This window comes from Tinamus guttatus, unplaced genomic scaffold (genome assembly GCF_059628265.1).
Source record: "Tinamus guttatus ecotype Peru unplaced genomic scaffold, ASM5962826v1 Tinamus_guttatus_pri_ptg000293l, whole genome shotgun sequence".
NCBI classification, from domain to species: domain Eukaryota; kingdom Metazoa; phylum Chordata; class Aves; order Tinamiformes; family Tinamidae; genus Tinamus; species Tinamus guttatus.
Genome location: NW_028288827.1, coordinates 1,791,116 through 1,810,497, shown reverse-complemented (window position 1 = coordinate 1,810,497; position 19,382 = coordinate 1,791,116). Strand labels below are relative to the sequence as shown.

General features: G+C 54.7%; 2 protein-coding genes across 3 annotated transcripts; one reads left to right on the top strand and one right to left on the bottom strand.

Moving 5' to 3' along the window:
• RAX (retina and anterior neural fold homeobox) lies at nucleotides 1-1,785 on the top strand. Of its 2 annotated transcripts, none has more exons than XM_088527887.1 (3): nucleotides 1-277; nucleotides 356-585; nucleotides 1,327-1,785. In XM_088527887.1, the coding sequence occupies exons 1-3, from the start codon at nucleotides 1-3 to the stop codon at nucleotides 1,783-1,785; spliced, it is 966 nt and encodes a 321-aa protein (XP_088384013.1). The 2 variants fall into 2 exon arrangements, with proteins under 2 accessions (XP_088384013.1, XP_088384012.1); XM_088527886.1 differs by having other exon boundaries at nucleotides 1-291; nucleotides 358-585.
• Nucleotides 1,786-7,911: 6,126 nt separating this feature from the next.
• Nucleotides 7,912-12,058, bottom strand: GRP (gastrin releasing peptide). Its single transcript, XM_010218763.2, has 3 exons — nucleotides 11,861-12,058; nucleotides 11,088-11,338; nucleotides 7,912-8,296 (listed from the first exon to the last, which is right to left on the bottom strand). Exons 1-3 carry the CDS (start codon nucleotides 12,018-12,020, stop codon nucleotides 8,243-8,245), a joined length of 465 nt encoding a protein of 154 aa, XP_010217065.2. The 5' UTR covers nucleotides 12,021-12,058; the 3' UTR covers nucleotides 7,912-8,242.
• Between the last annotated feature and the right edge of the window lie 7,324 nt (nucleotides 12,059-19,382).

Here is a 19,382-nt window from a genome sequence, read left to right as displayed (position 1 = left end):
ATGCACCCGCCCGGCGCCCTGCTCGCCATGGCCGAAGGCGCCTTCTCGCTGTCCGCCCCGGCGGCGCGGAGCCCCGGCGGGAACGCGTCGAGGCTGCACAGCATCGAGGCCATCCTGGGCTTCCCCAAGGAGGACGCGCTCCTCGGCCCCTTCCCGCCCGACGGCGGCGGTGGCGCCAGGGAGGGGGACAAGCGCGGCCCGCGACTCTGCCTGCCCAAAATGCCTGCGGAGCCGCCGCCCGCGGAGCCGCCGGGCCGCGCCGCCGAGCGCTTCCAAGGTGAGACGGGACGGGCCGGGCCCGGGGACGCCTCGCCCGCCCGCCGCGGCGCCGCTCAGCGCTGCTGTCCCCTCGCAGAGCCCTTCTGCCCCGGCGGCGCCAGCCCCGAGCTGCCTGCCGGCAGCGGCGGCGAGGGAAAACCGTCGGATGAGGAGCAGCCCAAGAAGAAGCACCGGCGGAACCGCACCACCTTCACCACGTACCAGCTCCACGAGCTGGAGCGCGCCTTCGAGAAGTCCCACTATCCCGACGTGTACAGCCGCGAGGAGCTCGCCATGAAGGTCAATTTGCCCGAAGTCCGCGTGCAGGTAACGCCGGCCCCGCGGCCCGGCCCGGCCCCGCGCTCCCGGTGCGCGCGGCCCCGGCGCCCAGCTCGGCCCGCCTGCCCCGAGAGCCGCCCCCGCTCGCTGCCCGGGCTGGGGCTGCCGGAGGAGCCCGGAGGGGCAAAGCCGCGGGGTCGCCGGGCGCCTCTCCAGCTCGCGCCGCTCCAATGCTGTAGCCGTGGCCTGGCCCGGCAGGACGCGGCGGTGCCGGCTCCTTCTCCGACAGGATCGGCGCCGCCGCTGCCTCTTGGCCGGTGTATCCCAACCCCGGCGGTCAGGGAGCCGGTGCCGCAGCGGGGTCGGAGTTGCCAAGGGAGCGACCGAGGCAACGGCTCCAGCCCCAGCTCGGGCCCCAGCCCCAGGCCGCGACTGCAGCCCCGGCCCCGGCTGCTACTCCAGCGCCGACTCAGCCCCAGCCCCGACCCCAGCCCCAGCCCAGACCGCAGCTCCAGCCCAGCCACGAGGCCGGCAGGGAGGCTCCAGCTCCGCATGCCTCACATGCCCTTCATGCCCCTTCCCCATGCGACTTGCCCTTGCTGTGCTGTGCACCACACTGTGCTGCACCCAGCCAGGTGAGCAGTTCCACGTCCACCCGGCTCCGAGCCCAGCTCCCTGCCCACCCTACCTCTCTCAGCTCCCATGTCTGCTTTGCTCCTTGCGCGCATCCCTGGTGCTGTGGGGAAGCCTCTGTGCCCGGCAGCCCCACTGACAGGGGTGTGCTTGCAGGTTTGGTTCCAGAACCGACGGGCCAAGTGGCGACGGCAAGAGAAGTTGGAGGTGACCTCCATGAAGCTGCAGGACTCACCCATCCTCTCCTTCAGCCGCTCGCCGCAGCCGGCACCCATGGGCGCCCTCAGCAGCAACCTGCCGCTGGAGACGTGGCTGAGCCCGCCAGTGCCGGGCGGCACGGCCCTGCAGACGCTGCCCGGCTTCGTGGCCTCCCCGCAGAGCCTGCCTGGCAGCTACACCCCGCCACCCTTCCTGAACTCTCCAGCGGTCACCCACAGCCTGCAACCCCTGGGCACCATGGGGCCGCCGCCGCCGCCGCCTTACCAGTGTGGGGCCACCTTTGTGGACAAGTTCCCCTTGGAAGAGGCGGACCCACGCAACACCAGCATTGCCGCCTTACGCATGAAGGCCAAGGAGCACATCCAGTCCATGGGCAAGCCCTGGCAGACCATCTGAGCTGTAGCCCCCTGCGCTGCGCGGGACCCAGCTGGGGGGCTGGGACAGGCCGGCGCTGCGGGACCGCTGGGGCTGGTGCCGGGGCCACTCGCCCGGCTTGCTTGGCATTCGCAGCGCTCCGCGCTCCCTCCCTGCTCGCGGCACCGCCGGCCGAGTCTAGCGTAGGAGCAACCTCTGCGCTCTCCCTCCTGCACTGGACACTAGTTGCAAGAAAAACTGCAACAGGGCAAGGATCTGGGCGAGTGGCTGGGAATCGAGCCTGTGTTACCTTGCGTTGTTTTTTTTTTTTTTTTTTTTTTTCTGGTTTTGTACCATTAAATGGCACGACCTATTGGAGGCAACGCTTGGTGTTTCTTGCAGCTGAGCAGAGGGCTGCAGGGTGGGGGGCTTCTCCCGTCTGGCCCAGGGGCTGTTGCAGCTCTGTGGAACGGCCTGGATGGTGGGCCCTGTGGGTGCCGAGATGTTCTCATCCCACCTGCCCCGGGCCTGCTGCCCGTGCCGTGCTGCGCTGCCAGAACTAAAACTGTGGCATCTGTATTTTCCTTCATCTCTGTTACACCCATAACGGGTCCAGGGACAGTGTTGCAGACTCTGCAGCTGCAGCGATTAGCGTTTCTCCTTAGGGGTGAAGAGGCTGCACAATCCTCTCTGTGTGCGGTGACTGCCCAGTGTGGGCTGGAGCCCCCCATGGCACCGCTTCCCACACAGGCTGCACAAGGGCCACCCTTCGTCTCGGCTCCAGCTCTGCGCCTGCCTTTGGGACTGTCAGAGGCAGCGCGTTGGCTGTGCCTGGCTTTGCTTTGGGAGCCCTGGAGCCCTCAGTGGCGCTTTCCAAACACTCCTCCCCGCTGGGCCGTGGCAGCCCCAGCCGCACTCAGGGCTGCCTCTGCAGGCGCCTGGGGGATCACTCCGTGATGGGGCAGCCCTGTCCCCCCGCCACCGCGGGGCTGAGCCCCGAAGGGTTTGCAGGGAGTGGACACAGAACCTGCAGCCCCTGCTGTGCTGGCTGGAAGGGGCTGGGGACGAGCTGAGCTCTGGCGGGAGCAGCAAATCCCACTGGGCAGCGATGCCCGGGCTCTGTCCCGAGCAGTGCCACTCGCCGCGGCTCGGCCGAGCTCTTGGTTGTGGGGCAGGGCCCAAACCCCCCTACCCAGCATCTTCCTCTGCGGCCTGGACACTGCTCCCGGGTCGTGCTGGCGATGGACCGAGCGGCCCAGGAGTGCGTGGAGCCTCGTCACGGCTTTCACCCACGTGGCTCCAGCTGCTCCCGGCTCCCTGCAAGGTCCCTGGGACCTTGTTGATCAGCACCGCAGGCGGCACCAACCCATCGGGACAGTCTAGGAGCAACAGGAGACAGGACAGCAGAGACAGCAGTTGAAGACACCTATTCACATTTATTAGCTTGTTGATCCAATGCCTATAAGCCAAAAAAAGGGCCTTTTTTTAAAAAAAAAAGTTATGTCAATGTTGGGCAATATTTCTCCTAGTGACACATTTAGCAGCTCTTTTGTTGTATGTGGCACATATGGACCCTGCAGTAGGTTCGTTACCCACAGGGATAGACTGTGTGCACTCATGTCCTTCAGGAAAGCACTAAAAACATTTTTAACGAGCTGAGCATGGCTAAGTGGATACAGAGAGGGAAATATTTTCCCAGTGAATGAAGCGACACAACCTGGTATATGCAAACTTGCATCTTCTTTGTATCTTCTCTGCTTCTCCGTGTTCCTACACTTTCTTTCAAACTGTCCCATTTCATTTTAAAAGCCCATTTGTTCAGTTTGTTGTAAATATCTCCTCCTCCTTAATTGGGTGCTGAGTCTAATAATCCTGCCTCAGCTTGTTAACTGTACAATAGCAGTCAGAGTTAATGACCCATTAGTGATTAATTCCTTAACCAGCATCTAATTGCTCACTGTAAAACCTTTTCTTAAAACTGGATTAAATCATCTAGATCCTTAACCACTTCTTTACTCTAACTTTGCTAAGGCTATTAGCCCAGCCTTTCTGCGTGAGCTATTTCTTCTTTTGCTTAACCTGTTTTAGCAAGACAGTATTTTTAGTGTCTGTATTTGAATTTCTTGCCACATTTGAGGTTTTAAGGGAAGAATTATATCAATAAAAGCCTGCAAGCAAAAAGATCAAAAAAACAACTCTTCTCTGAACATCACTGCCTCCCTCTGACCAGACGGCACCGAGGAGGCCAAGTGCTCCCAGGAGATCCCAGGATTCAGATGTTCTGGGCTCCCTCCGGCCAAACCGTGGCCCTGGGTAGGGAACTCTGCCCCCATCCCTCCCCGCTCCGTTCAGTGGGATACACAGGCCCAGTGAGGGCCCTGCCTTTGCTGGGGGAGCTTCCGGACATGTGTCCAGGTAAACCCAATGCAACAGGTCTGAGCACCATGTTTTACAGTTGGAGAGAAGACGAGTGGTCACATATTTACTTACACTGTGCAGACCCTTAGGTGTTCGCCTTTGGCATCAGTGTTGTGGGAAAGTAAAGTCAGCCCCCACCTCGCAGCGGCATCCACGCTGGCAGGTGATGCTAATCCCGGGTGACTTGTCCAGATGCTAAGCCCAGATGCGAAATGTGGACAGCTCTGTGGTAGTCATTCTTTCTAGGGGAGTCTTTCCACCATGTTGGGCCATCTTCATTCAGTCCAAAGCCTCAAGCTCATACACACGGCAAAGCTTTGCACCGGACAACGGCCTTAGTTACATTGAGGAGAAAACATGGAAGAATTTTGAGGGACTCTGAATCATGTGAAAAATGTCAGCCTGAACCCTGGTCCCCACACCAGCATCTCTCAAGCAGAAAGTGCATGCTCAATGCTCCTCCTCACCCTGCTCCTAATCCCGTGGGGATCCAGGCAAGCCCAGAGCTCTGTTGTGAAGGTCAGCTGGGTGCTTTCCATGGAGCACAATGTGCTCCCAGCTCAGGGCTGAGCCGGGCCTGGGAAGGGGCCCAGAGAGGCGGCTCTGGCTCCGGTGACCCCAGCGGGAGCAGGGGGCTGCCCTGGCATCTGCCCACGGCCACAGCGGGTCACAGCATCGGCCACAGCTTAAATGTCTGTTCTGAGCTGCAGGGCTGTGGAGATGGTGGCAAAAATGCTTCCGTCTTCCACTGAGGATGAGCTAAGCCCTGCAGGTCCTGCTCCCACACTCCTGGCACCCCATGAGACCTTGGAGCTTCATCAGCTTCCTTCCATGGTTCACCAGTCACTGAAAAATCCTCTTATAAGAGAAAAAAAATATGGAATAAAGCAAACAAAAGAAGCAGAAAACACAGCAGGAGACATTGCTTTGACCAGGATCATCACCCTGATAACATCCCCATTTCTTCTGGCGGAATGAATGCTGCAGCTCATCTTTGTGCCCTGCCAATGCACAGGGTGCAGGTGCATTGACATTAAGCGCTCATCCCTCCGCCATATGATATATCTGCCCATTAGGGACACTGAACTCTGAAGTACTGGGGGTTGTGCAGACAAGGGATTGAGGCCAGCTGGGCAGGGTGGCCTCGAGGCCCTCCCGGGCCTGCAGTCGGGAGGGAGGGCAAGTGCAGGCAGCAGGCGCTGGATCAGGGCTGGGAGCAGCGAGGCCACTGCAGGAGGGAGTCTGGGTGAGCACAGAGCTGGCACCTGGCCTCAGCGGGAAGGTCCCTCCTTGGCTCCTTCCCAGTCAGCAGCCAGGGAGCGAGAGCAGCTCCAGACAGGAGGGATGCTGCTCTCGAGCAAGGATTTCAAGTAACGGGTGTCTCAAAAGACCAGTTTGCTGCTAGCTCCCCCCTGCACACGTGCCCCAGAAAAGGGGAATGCCATTTTGCATGCTGGGAAACAGAGGTATGGAGAAACACGGCCCGTTCAAGCTCAGATGGGGATGGTGAATCCCTGTGCACGGGCGGCCAGCACCTTCCGAGAGCTGTTCAGTGAGCCGCGTATCCCCGACGCTGGCACAAGCTCACAAGGTCCTTGAGGGCTCCTGCTCTGTGAGTGCTGCAGCTGAGATCAGGTCTCTGGCGCTGTGGGACCGGTGAGCAGGCTCCCACTTGGTGCCTGCACAAATGTCTCCCAGGTAGTGCCCTGGCTTGTGGGCCCGCTCTCCACCCCGTCACTCGGGTGTGCAGTACGCGCACCCATCGCTCCAGCGGCTCTGGCCATGTAAGAACCAGAGTCACCTCCCCAGACTGCTTTGCAAAGTGTCCCTTATGCTGCTGGGGGTTCCCTCCATGGCTTCCAGATGTGTGGGATGCCCTCCAGATGGCCCCTTACCCATGGGCTGCAGCACGCTGAGCACGGCGCGAGCGGCGCAGGGAAATGAGACCCTGCCGGCTGCTCTGCTGGGAGGGGGCCCATCTCCCGGCCCCTCCTGTCACCTCTCTGGGCAACTCTCCTTCCGCCTTTTCCAGCAAAGGACGCCACCGGGGCTGCCGCGACCTAGCACTCGCTGAGACAAATCAAACAACTTGGCAGAGGCCAAGCTGCACACGAGAAGGACTATGTCTGTGTCCAGATGTTCGTCCTTCAGACAGAGACATGGAGAGACTTGCAGAAAAGTGCATGATTAGCGTGTTTGAGTTAAAAAATCCTGGGCAAGTAGTTAAATACACCAGGAAGCCCCTTTAGGCTCATCATAGACCAGGATGTTTCCTGAGATAAATGGGATCAACTCTAGGATCCAGAAAGTCTGAGACAAAGCATGCAGGCAGTCACAGCCTGACGAGCTGTGCTCCTGGTCAGTACCACAGTGGCTTTTTCTCCACCGTTTTGTCCAGAGCAGAGTGCGAGGGCTCTGGATTGTAAATCTGGGCTTTACTTCGACCTCACTTCATCTAACGCCTGCGCTGGGAACACGGGAGCACCGGGGCAGCGCAGAGCGCCGCGCAACGCGCCGGCCACGGGGCCGGTACCGCGTCCCGGTGCCGCCGGGCCGGGCCGGGCCGGGCCATGCCGGGCCGGGCCATGCCGGGCGGGGCGGCCGCGCGGGGGCGGCGCCCGTAGCTCCCCCTGCCGCGGTGCCTGGGGCGAGGGCGCCCCCTGCCGGGGCCGGGCGGAGCGGCCGCGGGTCTGTCCTGCCCCGTGGGTCCCGTCCTGTCCCACGGGTCTAGACCAGAGCTCAAGTCCTGGCCCATCCCTGCGGGGCTGGTGTCCTGTTTTTTTTTTTTTTTTTTTCTTGATGCAGGGAAGAACCTCCTGCTCACATAGGATGATCCCAGCTTCTGGCAGGTCATTTGTGCAAACTCACCTGCTATCACTTTGTGCAAAATTGAATTAATCATTTCATGCATTTTTAACCAAATCCTACCTTCTAGGCATCTGCGATGGGACCAGGGGTCTCTCCTGCCATTCCTGACTCATCGGATGGGTGCAGTCCCATGGGACCTGTGCCTGCCCCGGGCCCATGCACGTTCATGCAGCGCTGCCAAGCACAAAGCTCGCAGCCAGCACAGCTCTTGCCATGTGTCATCTGCTGCACATGCGGCGCCATCACAGCCGCAAGCAAGAGCAGCACTTTGGGGGCCCAGGAGACCAGGGAGGTGGTATGAGAGGAAGCATGTAGAGCCTCTGGGAGCCCCCCCTCCTTGCAAGGGGTCCGTGCCCCATGTCCTGCTCTCCCACCTGAAGTCTCTCAGGGCAAGCATGCAGTGGGTGCTCTCCAGGAGGAGTGGGGATGCCCTAGCCAAGCATTCAGCACCCAGCAAGGGCTCTTTTGCTCCCAGGGCGGGTAAATGACCCCAGAGCTGCTCAGGGAGGTGCTGGTTGTTCTTATTGCTCATGGGCTGCTCCTGTCAGGATAAGCTACCAAAGTGCTCCTTGTCTTTACAGCACCAGAGGCTGAGTGGCACCTCCGGGGCTTCCAGTGTTCGGCCCCTGTGGGCTCACAGTGTTTGGGGGCCTGCAGGTCGCAGCCTCAGACACATGTGCCCATGTGCATGGTGTGGGCAGCAGTGCAACATGCCCTCTGTGTCCTGGGGGACAGTGTCACCTTCATTCACAGAAGATGATGAGCGGCCAGGGAGCAATTCAAGCCCAGAAAAAACAGCAGTACAAAATGAATCATCCCAGTATTTGCAATGCCCCAGCCAACTTCCACTTTGTTAACTCAGACAAAAGCACCAAGTCAGCCTTTTTCTTAGTATTATTTATTGTGAATGTTGAAAAATCATGTGGTTTCAAACTAAGAGGTGAACTGATTGAACAGGTAAGTCATTTGATTAATTGGAAGACCCTTCCTTGACAATTAGGTATACCAAAGCAGCTGAAGCAAGAAAATGCAACTCTCAAAACAAGTAGAAAGTTTGGTCAATGCTGAGACACACAAGAATGTGTATTTAGATATTTTACACAAAGGAAATCTTGTTTACAGAAAAGGAACCTTGGTTATTGGACACAATCAGGAGCTTGTGAAACAGAGTCTCTTGTGGAAGTTCCTCCCTTCCTCCAAGGCTGAGGGACCTTCAGCTCGGTGAACTTTCCTTCATGTTCACAACTTGCAGCAGATACTCCATCATCTAATAAGAAGAGATGAAGAGCATTTAGAAAGCAGTGCTGACAAAAGTCACTCACTAAGTTAATAAGCCCAATATATAACTGCTCTGTGTTGGCATAACAAACACAGGCCTCATAATCTTCCCATCACAGACCCCATTTGTTTTGGTTAGCTTAAAAACTGACTGCCTGAGTAGGAGAAAAGCCACTCTCCCTGCAATTCTGCCTGCCATCTCATTTGTATAATGACTCGTTAGAGCTAAAAGTCAAGGCACAGAAATGATTTGAGGTTTATTTCCAATATATTTTTACAGTTAAGCCAACTTGCAAAATGAAGAATTTTTCTTTCTGATTTTTAATGCCTTTAATAGCAACCTATCCACTGAATGTAAAGTAGCAAGGTCTTAATTTGCTTGGTGCTAACTGAAAGAAGAAAACAGTACAGGTGCAGCAAGCTGAGCCCTAGAACTATTCTGTTCATCTCTCTCTATGGGGCTTTTTTTGGTTATTTGTGGGTTACAGCAGTTTTGTCTTTTTGAAGGGAATTTTTGCTTTTACTCCTGAGCCCCAGTGGTGAACAATGCACCAAAGGAACCTGAGCCAGACCTGAACTCGATCACCTGAAGTGCTTATCAGTATTTTCTTCTGCAGCCTCTAGCTTGGGGATCCTAACTTCTGATCTCTAATTTGGAATTTACATTTTAAATTAAGTCAACAGTCCATGAAATAAAGCCCTCGCGAGTTCATTTATTTCCCACAGCGCCTGCCTGCCTTCCCTTTCGTTCAGCGGACGGGAACGTGCCCATCACACGTGGATGGCAGCACCTCGGCAAGGACCCTTGGGCCGGGAGAACTGCGGCCTGACCATGGAGTGCTCCGGGACGCTTATCCCACCAGCCGGCCGTGAGCACTGACCGCTAGAAATACAGTGTCCAATCCTCCTGCAACAGGTCCCTGCTCCAAACTGGAAATTAATTTTATGCTACTGAACTATTAAAGCTCTCTAAAAAGTAAAGCACGTTATTTTGACCTGCAGGTCTTGTGCACCTGGAAAGCAGATCTCAAAAAGATGCATAGTTGGATTTTGAAATGTCTGTATTTTTCTTAACTGAAGCCAATGGAAAATCAATAGGTATGTTATGTTTATATGATATGTATGTATATTATATTAAGCAGCCTGCATATAAGGGCGTATTTGTGTCCAGTCAGAGGAGAGCACAAGTTACATCCTCCTTTCAGGATTACCCTTTACTCTGGGTGGAGAAAAACTAATTGCTGAGTGCCAGAGACCACCAGCTCTCCCACAGAACAGGGTTTTGCACATTGCCACGTATCTTAATTTCATGAAAGTTTTACCACGCATCGGAGAATCCTGGAAATCTAAGACAATAATCTCAATAGTTAATGTACATGCTCAATGTCCATCTACAAAAATGTGGATTAAAGATAAAAGTATATTCATGTGGACACAATTCAGCTTACTGAATACACATATAGCCTTCTTAAGTACAAATTATTACCAGATAGTTTTATAAGTCAAAATAGTTCTTTTTTATATAGCATAATGGAATTTGCTCATATAACTTGATTAGATAGCTACATACCACAGAATTAAAGATAAATAGTTTACTTTTAGATAGTATTAGTCACAGTTATTGTAAGTGTCGCTATCACAAAGCCAGAAAGAAACATATGGATGGCATTCGTATCAGCAGATAAAAGACTTAAATCATGATTTTATTTAATGGGTGAATCTGTATCCATATTCAAGTCAATAACAAAGTGCTCACTGATTTCACAGTGTCCCGATCTCAGCGAAGTTACCCCAGGATTGGAACCACATCACATCGTAGCAGAATTACAGAAGAAACCCAACATCTTTAAGGGAGAATATTAATCCTTCTGCGCCATTTCAGAGTCACCCAGAAGAATGCTATACCTGTATCAGCATAGCTGTACCTCATGCCATATATAGAAAGGAGTTTTCTGTAAATGTGGTACGTTGTGTGTTAATTCATGAACCTGGTTATTTTCTGTAAAACCTCACTTCCAGGTATATCTGACAAGATTTTCCAAAATAACAGGATCAGATCTGTTCCAAAGTCTTGTTCTCTTGTGAATGGGCTGTGTGTTCATAAATATGTGAGGAGGAGATAAGGCGGGTCCCAGGCACACAACAACTTGCCAGCGGCCACAGCCCCATGTCAGAAGCCCAGGAACGGCCTCCGCAGCGCTCAGCACCGGCCCTCGGAGACACGGGTGCCCCAAGGGGGCTGCATGAGGTAGGGGCACAGCGGGCAGCAGAACCTGCCCAGTCACTGCTCTGCACATCCCCTCCGCAGCGCCGGAGGGCTAGCACAGCAGAACAAGGGCAGTGCAAAGGGCCTCTGGGGATGGCCATGACCATGGGGCTTCATGCACAAGTCCCTTGCCATCCTGCTCCCACAGCCCCGGTTGCTTAGCACTACCTTGATCATTCTGAGCTGGTTCACACCTTGGTGTTGACCAGGTCATCCAAGCATAAAGTGCCAGAAAAGGGAAAAAATAAAGACATGCCAAGCGCTTTGCGCAGAGTACAGATACTGAAATCTGCACAACGCTGCTGAGAGTCTGCCCACCAGCAAGGGACTTAATCAGAGATAAAGTCAATGACAGAAAATTTGTAATTCAAGAGTAAGGTCTACCTTCTACCAAATGACGTCTCCATCAGACATATTCCTGCTGATTTTCTGGGCAATCCCCAAGTTAGAGAAAGCTGATATGTCACCATAAAACAAGTATTAAATATACAGAATCTCTTTACTATAAACTTACGTTCTTCCAGCTGCTACTGCCATCTGTCTCCCAGGCGCTCCTGGTGTACCAGGGAAGCCCTCCTTTTAAGACATGAGCGCTCTTATTTTCATTTCCTTCCAGCAGCCTTAGCAAATATTTGGACATTTCTTCCCACTGCAGATAGTCTTCCAGTTGCTTGGTATTTTCAGGTGATGCTGAAAGGGGGATTTTGTTTTCTTCTTCATCAACAGAGGGGAAATCTCCAGCACTCTTCTTCCCCATTAAATGTCCTGTGAGAACAACGGGGCAGCATGAAATTAGAAAAGATGCGAGTGGAATGGGACGGGACAGGAAGGGATGGGATGAAGCCAGATGACATCAAAGTTGAAGCACATCTGGGACTGGGAATTTTGTCCCAGTGTCGCACACAAGTAAATTCCTGTGTCTCTCACACCAAAAGGGCAGGGAGTGAGAGCCTGATGGCTGCCGGGTTCGAGAGATTCTGCTGGAACGAGGAGCTGTCGGAAGGGCGGCAGGTTTGGCCCTTCCTGCCTGGACGGGGCTGTGGCGGCTCCCGCAGAGCGGCTCCAGGAGTGGAGCTCGCTGCCCTCTCATGTCCCCGGCCTCGCGGCCACTAAAAGAAAACGGCAAATGTCCCTGGGACGCGGAGAGGAAGCTCCCGGGGAGGAGAGGGCTGGGGAAGCGCCGAGCATCGGGTGCTCCTCGCGGCTCGGGGTCTGCGGGCGGCTCGAGGGCTCCTCGCGGCTCGGCCCGCGCGGGCGCCGCGGGGGGACGCGGGACACGGGACTTACCCACGGCCCAGTGGCTGCCGCGCGGGTAGATCTTGGTGAGCGCGGGGGAGCCGCCAGGCTGCAGCGGCGCCGCGTCGCCCCGCGCCGCCACGAGCGCCACGAGCGCCGCCAGCGCCAGCAGCGGCAGCGCGCGGGGCCGCCGCCGGTCGTGGCTGCCCATGGTGCCGCCGGAGCCCCGTGCGCTGCGCGGCCCGAGCGGCTGCGGAGCTGCCGGGACACACGGAGCCGCCGCCGCCGCCGCCGCCTTTATAGGGAGCCGGGACGGGCGCGCGCGGGGCTCCCGCGGCCGCCGCCTCCGCGCGGAGCCGCCGTCGGGGCCGCCCCCCCCCCGCCGCGGCACGGGGGGGCGGCTCCTCCCCTCACAGCCCCCCACGGACCCCCGCGCGGCGCGGACACGAGTGGGGTGAGCGCAGGGCGGCTCTGCTCTTGCCGGCCCCGTGTTGCCCGAGAAGGGTCCCGTTCTCTGCGTGGAATGCGTGGAAACAGCCCCCGAAAGTTGATGCGGGCCTGGAGTGACTAAAACTGTAGAACTGCAGGTGGACAACATTGTACAAAAGCTCATGGGGAAGGAAGCAGGTCTACCTTTTTTTTTTTTTTTTTTTTTTTTAAGTGGACAAATTGCTTTAAAATGATAAAACCCGGGGGACATGCTCATGTGAGGCTCATTGAAAGAGCCGATCTTGTGCAAGTTGCTCTTAATTTCCTGTGTCGCACGTGCTCATTATCACAGGAATCATTAACATGATCCTCACATTTAGGGGACTTTTTCCCTGCCTCGTGCTGAAACACTGTGAACCCCGTGGGGCTCCAAGGTCCCAGAGCTGCCCGACTCCCTCACGGGTAGCAAGTGAAAACCCGTCAGCCACGAGGACGAGGACAGGCCCGAGGAGTCCGGGTGGGCGAGCGGCTGTCTGGGCAGCAGGCGGGTGAGACGCAGGGCTCGGGGCTGCTTTCCGCAGAGGAGCTGGTGCTGACGGAGCGCGACGAGGGGCTGGCATGCGGTCGGTAGCGCCCGCCGCATCCTGCGGCTGACCCTGTGGCAGTGCCTGCAGTAGTGCCATGCTGCGCTCCAGGTGGAAACCAGCACCGCTCCGAGGCAGCCTCTTCCCTGGCTGTTACTCCAGACAGTCCTTCTGGAGACAACTGTGTCCTGCACGAGCTAAATTTTTCCCTTCTTGGGTGCTAGCTGATTGAATCGCTTTTACGGTCTAGTGCAATTCGCCCTGTGGTTTCAATTATTAATTATGCATTCCGGTTTAATTTACAGTAGCAGCCTCGTGCCTCTGTCAGGGCTTTGCTGCAGGCAGGACACACCATGGGTTGAGCAGCAGCTGAGGAACGTGGTGGAAAATCCATGGGAAATCCTAACTGAGTACCACTGTTCTGGGCAGGAAAATGAAAAATTAAAGGATCTCTCTGTTTTCAGAGTAAACCACCTCAAGCAGGGAAGGCTTTCCCAAGCCTGGCTGCTGTGGAGCAGCTCTGCTCTGGGGATGGCTGCTGTCTTGGATTGCTTTAATTTGAGACTGTTGCTCATGCCCTTCCCCTTTTGTGTCTTGTGCTGTGGACTTAATAAAAATTTAATTTATTTTGCCCTTTGGTCAGTAGAGTTACAGTGAAAAATACTGAGTTACAGAGCCTGTTGAATCTGGGATTGGTTTTTCTTTTAAATTAGCATTGGCTTTTCAGAGGGACGTGTTTGCCTGGAGCACACAGGTGTTTTCAGGGTTTCTGAGGTGGAAGGCCAGGGTCCCTGGGCAGTTTGAGCAGGGCCGGACCCGGCTCTGCCCGGGCTCCCTGGTGGCACTTGCTGCTCGTGGAGGAGCTGCCCCGTCCTCGCTCTCCGCAGCCGTCAGGAGCCTCCCAAGGGTGGCTGCTTTCCTGGGCGCCAGCAACTGGAGACGCCTTGAATTTTTCATGGGCAGGACCAGTGTCTGTTTTCTGCCTGCAGCTCATGCAGCCCCAAACCCGGGTGTCCCAGCAGGCAACTCGCCCTCTTGTCACCTGCTCCGCTTGATGGTGACTTCAGCTCAGGGACAGCAAAGCCTCATGGGCCCTGGCTTGTCCTTCATGGGCGGCAGGTGTAACTGGGACAAAACCCGCAAACTAGCAGTGAGCAAAGGAATTGTGGAGCAGCTGGGGCTGGAGCCCTGCAGTCCCTGGTCCAGCCTGGTTCCAGCCCAGTTCCATCCCCGGCTCTGGAGCATCCTCCAGAGCATCAGGCTCCTAGAGCATCCTCTGGAGAATCAGGACCAAGTCCAGGCCAGTTTGAGTATCTCCAAGGATGGAGATGCCATCATGTCTCTGACCAACCTGCTCCAGCATTGGATCATCCTCACAGCAGATCATTTTCCTGAGCTCGGGTGGAGTTTCCCATGTTTCAGGCTGTGCCCACTGCCTCTCGCCTGCCACCAGGCACCCCTGGCCCTGGTCTGGGGACATGCTCCCGACAGCTAAACGGTGACGACCCCGTCCCCACCTCCGGCTTTCTCTCCAGCAGGCTGAGCTGTCCCAGCTCTTCCAGCCACCAGCAATGGCCAGAGAAGCTTCGCGCAGGTCCCCACCAGAGCAGCTCTGTCCCCCGTACATGAAACCATGAAGTCCTTCTAAGACATCCCAAACTGGAGACACCAAACTGTTCCAGTGCGTAGGTGTTTAACATTGGACTGGACACGGTGGTCCCAAGAAGAGCGTTGAGACGATGGAGAAAGCAAGTGAGATGGATGCCCCAGCTGGTCCATGCCGCAATGCAGCTGGGTCCCTGGGCAGTGGAGAAGAGGAAGCAGCATCACTTGGAGTTATTCTAGCTGCTCCCTTTTTTGTGTAATCCTTTTCAGGAGAAAATAATCAGATACATAAAGAAAGAATATATGGGGAGCCCACAGTGGGGAGGGACCTGGGCATAGCATGCACCTGTGTCATTCCTGGACATCTCTCTGGGACAAGACTTCCCTCCCTGGAGAAGAGTCCATCAACATCAAGTTGTATTTGAGCTTCAAGAAGCAGCCCTCCTCCCTTCAAGACATTTTTCTTGCTCTCTGTACATCCATCCCCATTGCCCAGTGAGTGACACTTGTGCTCCATGGCTGGAAAGCTGTAATGGATTTTTTAAGGCAATTATTACAGCAACACAGATTAATTTGCTGCCTTGACATGTTTACATGCCTTGCTCCCAGCCAGCCACATGCTGTGCCAGGCCGTCGCACCGCACGTGGGGACTGTCTTCCCTGCCGGGGTCCAGGTCTGTCCCGCTCCTGGATGGGGCTGGGCTCATGCCCCCGTCTCGGCCATGGTGCTCGCGCTCCACGCTGGCTGCAGCTGCCCTAGCATAGCAAGAGAGCAAGCGACACATCTGCCAGCTCACTAATTTGGGGCTAAATCCACACAAAAGAGGTACTGAGGAAACTAGAAGTTCCACTTCCCTAGTACTGCCCTTTGTCCCTGTATGGTTGTGGGTGCCTGAAGGGAGTATGCTGAGCACGAGCCCAAAGTGCCCTGAAGAGCCCAGGGCATTGCAAGGGGTAGGAAAGCAAGAGTCCAGGTGACTCTTGGTGATGTGGCTACACTAGATTCTTATATATCTGCATAAAGAATATATATATATATATATATATATATATATACACACACACGTGTGTGTGTGTACACTTATCAAATACCTAGCATTTCTGCTGATCCCCCATTCGCACACAAATGCTAGAGAGGCTGCCATGGCCAACGCACAAAAGCTGCATCCAGGTGCAAGTGACGACAGGGGACAGGGGTTTCTGTTTGATCCGGCCAAGCTTTGTGGCAATGTGTGAAAGTTTCTATCACGCAGGTGGCTGGTGCCTTGTTTGCTTGGCCTGTAGGCTCTACAAAAGCAGCGATAAAGCTTATGGGTGCAGAGGAAAACGAGCTCTGCACCCCAGCGGAGCGCTATCTTGGTTAAACACAGCACTGGGCTGACGTGGGTCCATCCCGACCTGCCACTGCCACCATGGGGAGCGCGGGTGCCTGCCAGCTCCGTGGGCAGCTCACCAGGTCCCGGTGCATCCAGAGCCATCGTGAGCCGGGCCTGGCTTGCTCAGGCCTTCGGGAAGTCCCAGGCTGCAGGGCGCTGCCATGGGCTGCTTGGCGCCCACACAGACTGTGCTCGGCGGCACCAAAGCAGCCTCAGCAGAACTGAACGCAGCCGGTGCAGGCGGAGACCGGGGAACACGGTGTGTTCCCTGCCTGCTCCATCACGGCCTGATCAGTCCCAAAGGCTTCGCTGCAGGGTGTCACTGGAGGATCCATCACTCACGGGACCACGCTGCCATTTGGTTTCCCGGGTGCACAGAGGACACAGGACTGACCTCCCCATCCCTTTGCCTCCAGCTCTGCCGGGCACACAGCACTTCCCGAACGCAGCCGTTCTTGAGGGGCCAACAGAAAAACGCCACGTTAGGCGCTGCAGCTGGGCGCCTCTAGCAAGTCCCCGCTCCCAGCAGCCCAGAGCACCTCCTCGCTCCCAGCCGCGGCGCTCCCGGCTCCCACCCTGCCCGGTCACCAGTCCACGGAGAGGGGCTGGCGCTGGCTGGGCCCGCGGGTGGCTGTGTCCCCAGGGCACGCGGGCACAACCCTGTCCCTGCAGCGGGAGCGCGGCCTGAGCCGCTGGCAAAGCCCTTCTGCTGCGTTGCCAACGTCACCTCTGGACGTGTTCTCAGCAAGGCTAGTAGGGAAGGCTCCTAACATTCAGTTGCAAAACATCTCAGATAGATAGGAAACAACATTATCTCCAGGACTATAATAATATCTATTAGACATTAAATCATAGCACAATTTACAGCAGAAATAAAACATCCTCCTCATATGCATTTCACTGTCAAAGTTATCATCTTTGGTACCAGAATGAGAACTAAAAGATTCCAGGCTTTCTCTAGCAGAAGGAAAGGATTTAATATCAGAAATTTAGTGCAAAATCTTTTGCACTTCTTCCCTCCCCAGCTTCTATTGTAAGCTACCAAGCAAGCAGCACTGCCTGACTAGATCACAAGAAGTGGAAATAGTTTGCTTAAAGTAGGCAATGATGGGAGTCTAAGTAAGTTGAGAGCAACCCATGCCTTGGGTCTCGAGTAATCCCTTACCATCCGTAGGCTTGAACAGAACCACCATCGGAGAACAAGCTAGTGCTGGTACTCACAGGGTAAGCCTGCTAGTCATCAACAGAATACTGATATGACAAATTTTAGAACCATTATGTGATTCCCAAATCTGGAAAATGTGGTTTCTCCTCCCTGAGGAGAGCTGTCCCTGCCACCCTGCTCGTTTCACCTGGGCTGGCACCGGTCTCGTGTGATCAGCACGGCAAGGGGACGCTCCGCGGGGCATGGCCCAGGCCCAGCCACATGCAGACCAGGGCTCCCGGCAGCGTCTACGCGCCCTTCCGGGCAGCCGCGGGTCACTCCTTGGTGCTGTTTGACTTCCCTTTAATGCAGCAAGTGACTAGGCCGCGGCCACGGCATCCGCTGGCTCCTGGCTTTGCGACTCCATATCTTCAGCTGCAGGCGCCGCTGCAGACACCCAACTGCTCCCCACATGCCCTCTCTAACACAGGGTGTTTAAGAGGGGCCCCACAAGCCTGTTTCACTTATGGATCCTCCAAACCCACGGATCCAAAGCCCATTGGGATCTTGAGCCACCCCCAACAGACTGATAAAGCAGGAGCCAGAAATAAGTAATCATTAGGGAGCACTTCTGCACCCGAGAGGGAAGAAGTCACTTGGAAAAGTTATTTTCCTCTCACTTTTGCCTTGGCACAAACAGGTTGATCTCCCTTTTCCCTGAGTGTGAACCCACACATTTAGATATTATCCTTCGTTCTCATCACCAGTCCTCAACGCAAGGAAAAATTTCCGTAACCACATGTTGAATCAGTCCTCTCAGTTACATCCAAAACCCCACTCTCAAAATTAGAGCTGATGGAGATTGCATGAGAGGTAGAGATAAATTCCAATTTTTGAAGAAAACAACAACAAAACCCTTGCTACCCGTACACTGTCTCCAAAATTAAATTATTTTTTTTCTTAACTATGATGGTACCCTTCCAGGAAGATTGCATTAAGAATATCTAAATTATTATGACATGCCCTTTTTCATACACAATTTTATTTCTAACCAATTTGATACAAAATAAATCATTTTTATAATACAGTTTGTTGTGAAAAGTTCTTACTAAGAGACAAAAGAAGTAATATTACTTGGAAAAATTCAGCAGTTGTCTGCCTTTCAGCACTGGTAGTTTCAACAGAAGGGGTCCCATTATTGTAAAATATTATAGTTTGTAGAGGTGAGGGATTACAGAAGAAACAAAACTCAACAGGAAAGAAGCTCCATGCTGTTCCTCATCAAAGCTACAAACCCAAAGCAAACAAGGAAAACATTTTCTGCTGTGCTGAAGGTACAATATTGATATTTGAAGCCAACAAGAGAAAAGTCCAGAATTTCACATAAGATGGTTACCAGGTTAAGTTTTAAAATGAAAAATCAATTTTATATTTAACATTCTTCAGGTATCACATGACAGGAGAGAACCCCACATTCTCAAGGCTGGAATATCAATGATGTTTTTCCTTATTGGTAGTAACATTGCCCAAGTACACTACGGTGCTTCTCGTGTAGTAATTTTCAGTGTTAGCAAATCCCCATATCTTTTTTAGTAGCTTTGTGCTGTAGCTGAGGGCATGAAGGCAGAGAGGTTAATGGCCTGAACACCAGAAACATGGACAGTCCGTAAGTGTGAAACACCAGACACCAATACAGGCTGGGGAACCAACCTTCTGGAGAGCAGCTCTGCAGAGAGGGACCTGGGCATTGTGGTGGACGACAAGCTGACCGTGAGGCAGCAGTGTGCCCTCGTGGCCAAGAAGGCCAATGGGATCCTGGGGTGCATTAAGAGCAGGTCCAGGGAGGGGATCCTGCCCCTCTACTCAGCCCTGGTAAGGCCACATCTGGAGTATTGTGTCCAGTTCTGGGCTCCACAGGACAAGAGGGATGTGGAGCTGCTGGAGAGAGGCCAGCGCAGGGCCACAAGGATGATCAGGGACCTGGAACATCTGCCCTATGAGGAGAGGCTGAGGGAGCTGGGCCTGTTCAGCCTGGAGAAGAGAAGGTTGAGAGGGGACCTGATCAGTGTCTAGAAGAACCTCAAGGGAGGCAGTGAGGAGGATGGTGCTGGCCTCTTTTCAGTGGTGGCCACCGACGAAACTAGAGGTAATGGCCACAAACTGAAGCACCAAAAGTTCGTTCCACAGGAACTTGAGGAAAAAATTCTTAACACTGAGGGTGCCAGAGTGCTGGCACAGGCTGCCCAGAGAGGTTGTGGAGTCTCCTTCTCTGGAGATCTTCAAACCCGCTTGGACGCAGTCCTGTGCCACGTGCTCTAGGTGACCCTGCGTGTGCAGGGGGTTGGACTGGATGATCTCTAGAGGTCCCTTCCAACCTTAAGCATTCTATGACTCTATGAAATCAAGGTTTTGTCCCTTGGCCACAAGGTAACAAG

Bases quoted from the DNA above. Each gene is read 5' to 3' on its own strand.
- RAX (XM_088527886.1), top strand. From the start codon at position 1: ATGCACCCGCCCGGCGCCCTGCTCGCCATGGCCGAAGGCGCCTTCTCG. The intron at 292-357 runs GCCGGGCCCGGG...CCCCTCGCAGAG, and splicing joins TCCAAGGTGAGACGGGACGG to CCCTTCTGCCCCGGCGGCGC. The intron at 586-1,326 runs GTAACGCCGGCC...GTGTGCTTGCAG, and splicing joins TGCCCGAAGTCCGCGTGCAG to GTTTGGTTCCAGAACCGACG.
- GRP (XM_010218763.2), bottom strand. From the start codon at position 12,020: ATGGGCAGCCACGACCGGCGGCGGCCCCGCGCGCTGCCGCTGCTGGCG. The intron at 11,339-11,860 runs GTAAGTCCCGTG...TTGTTCTCACAG, and splicing joins CGGCAGCCACTGGGCCGTGG to GACATTTAATGGGGAAGAAG. The intron at 8,297-11,087 runs GTAAGTTTATAG...TCTTCTTATTAG, and splicing joins GCAGTAGCAGCTGGAAGAAC to ATGATGGAGTATCTGCTGCA.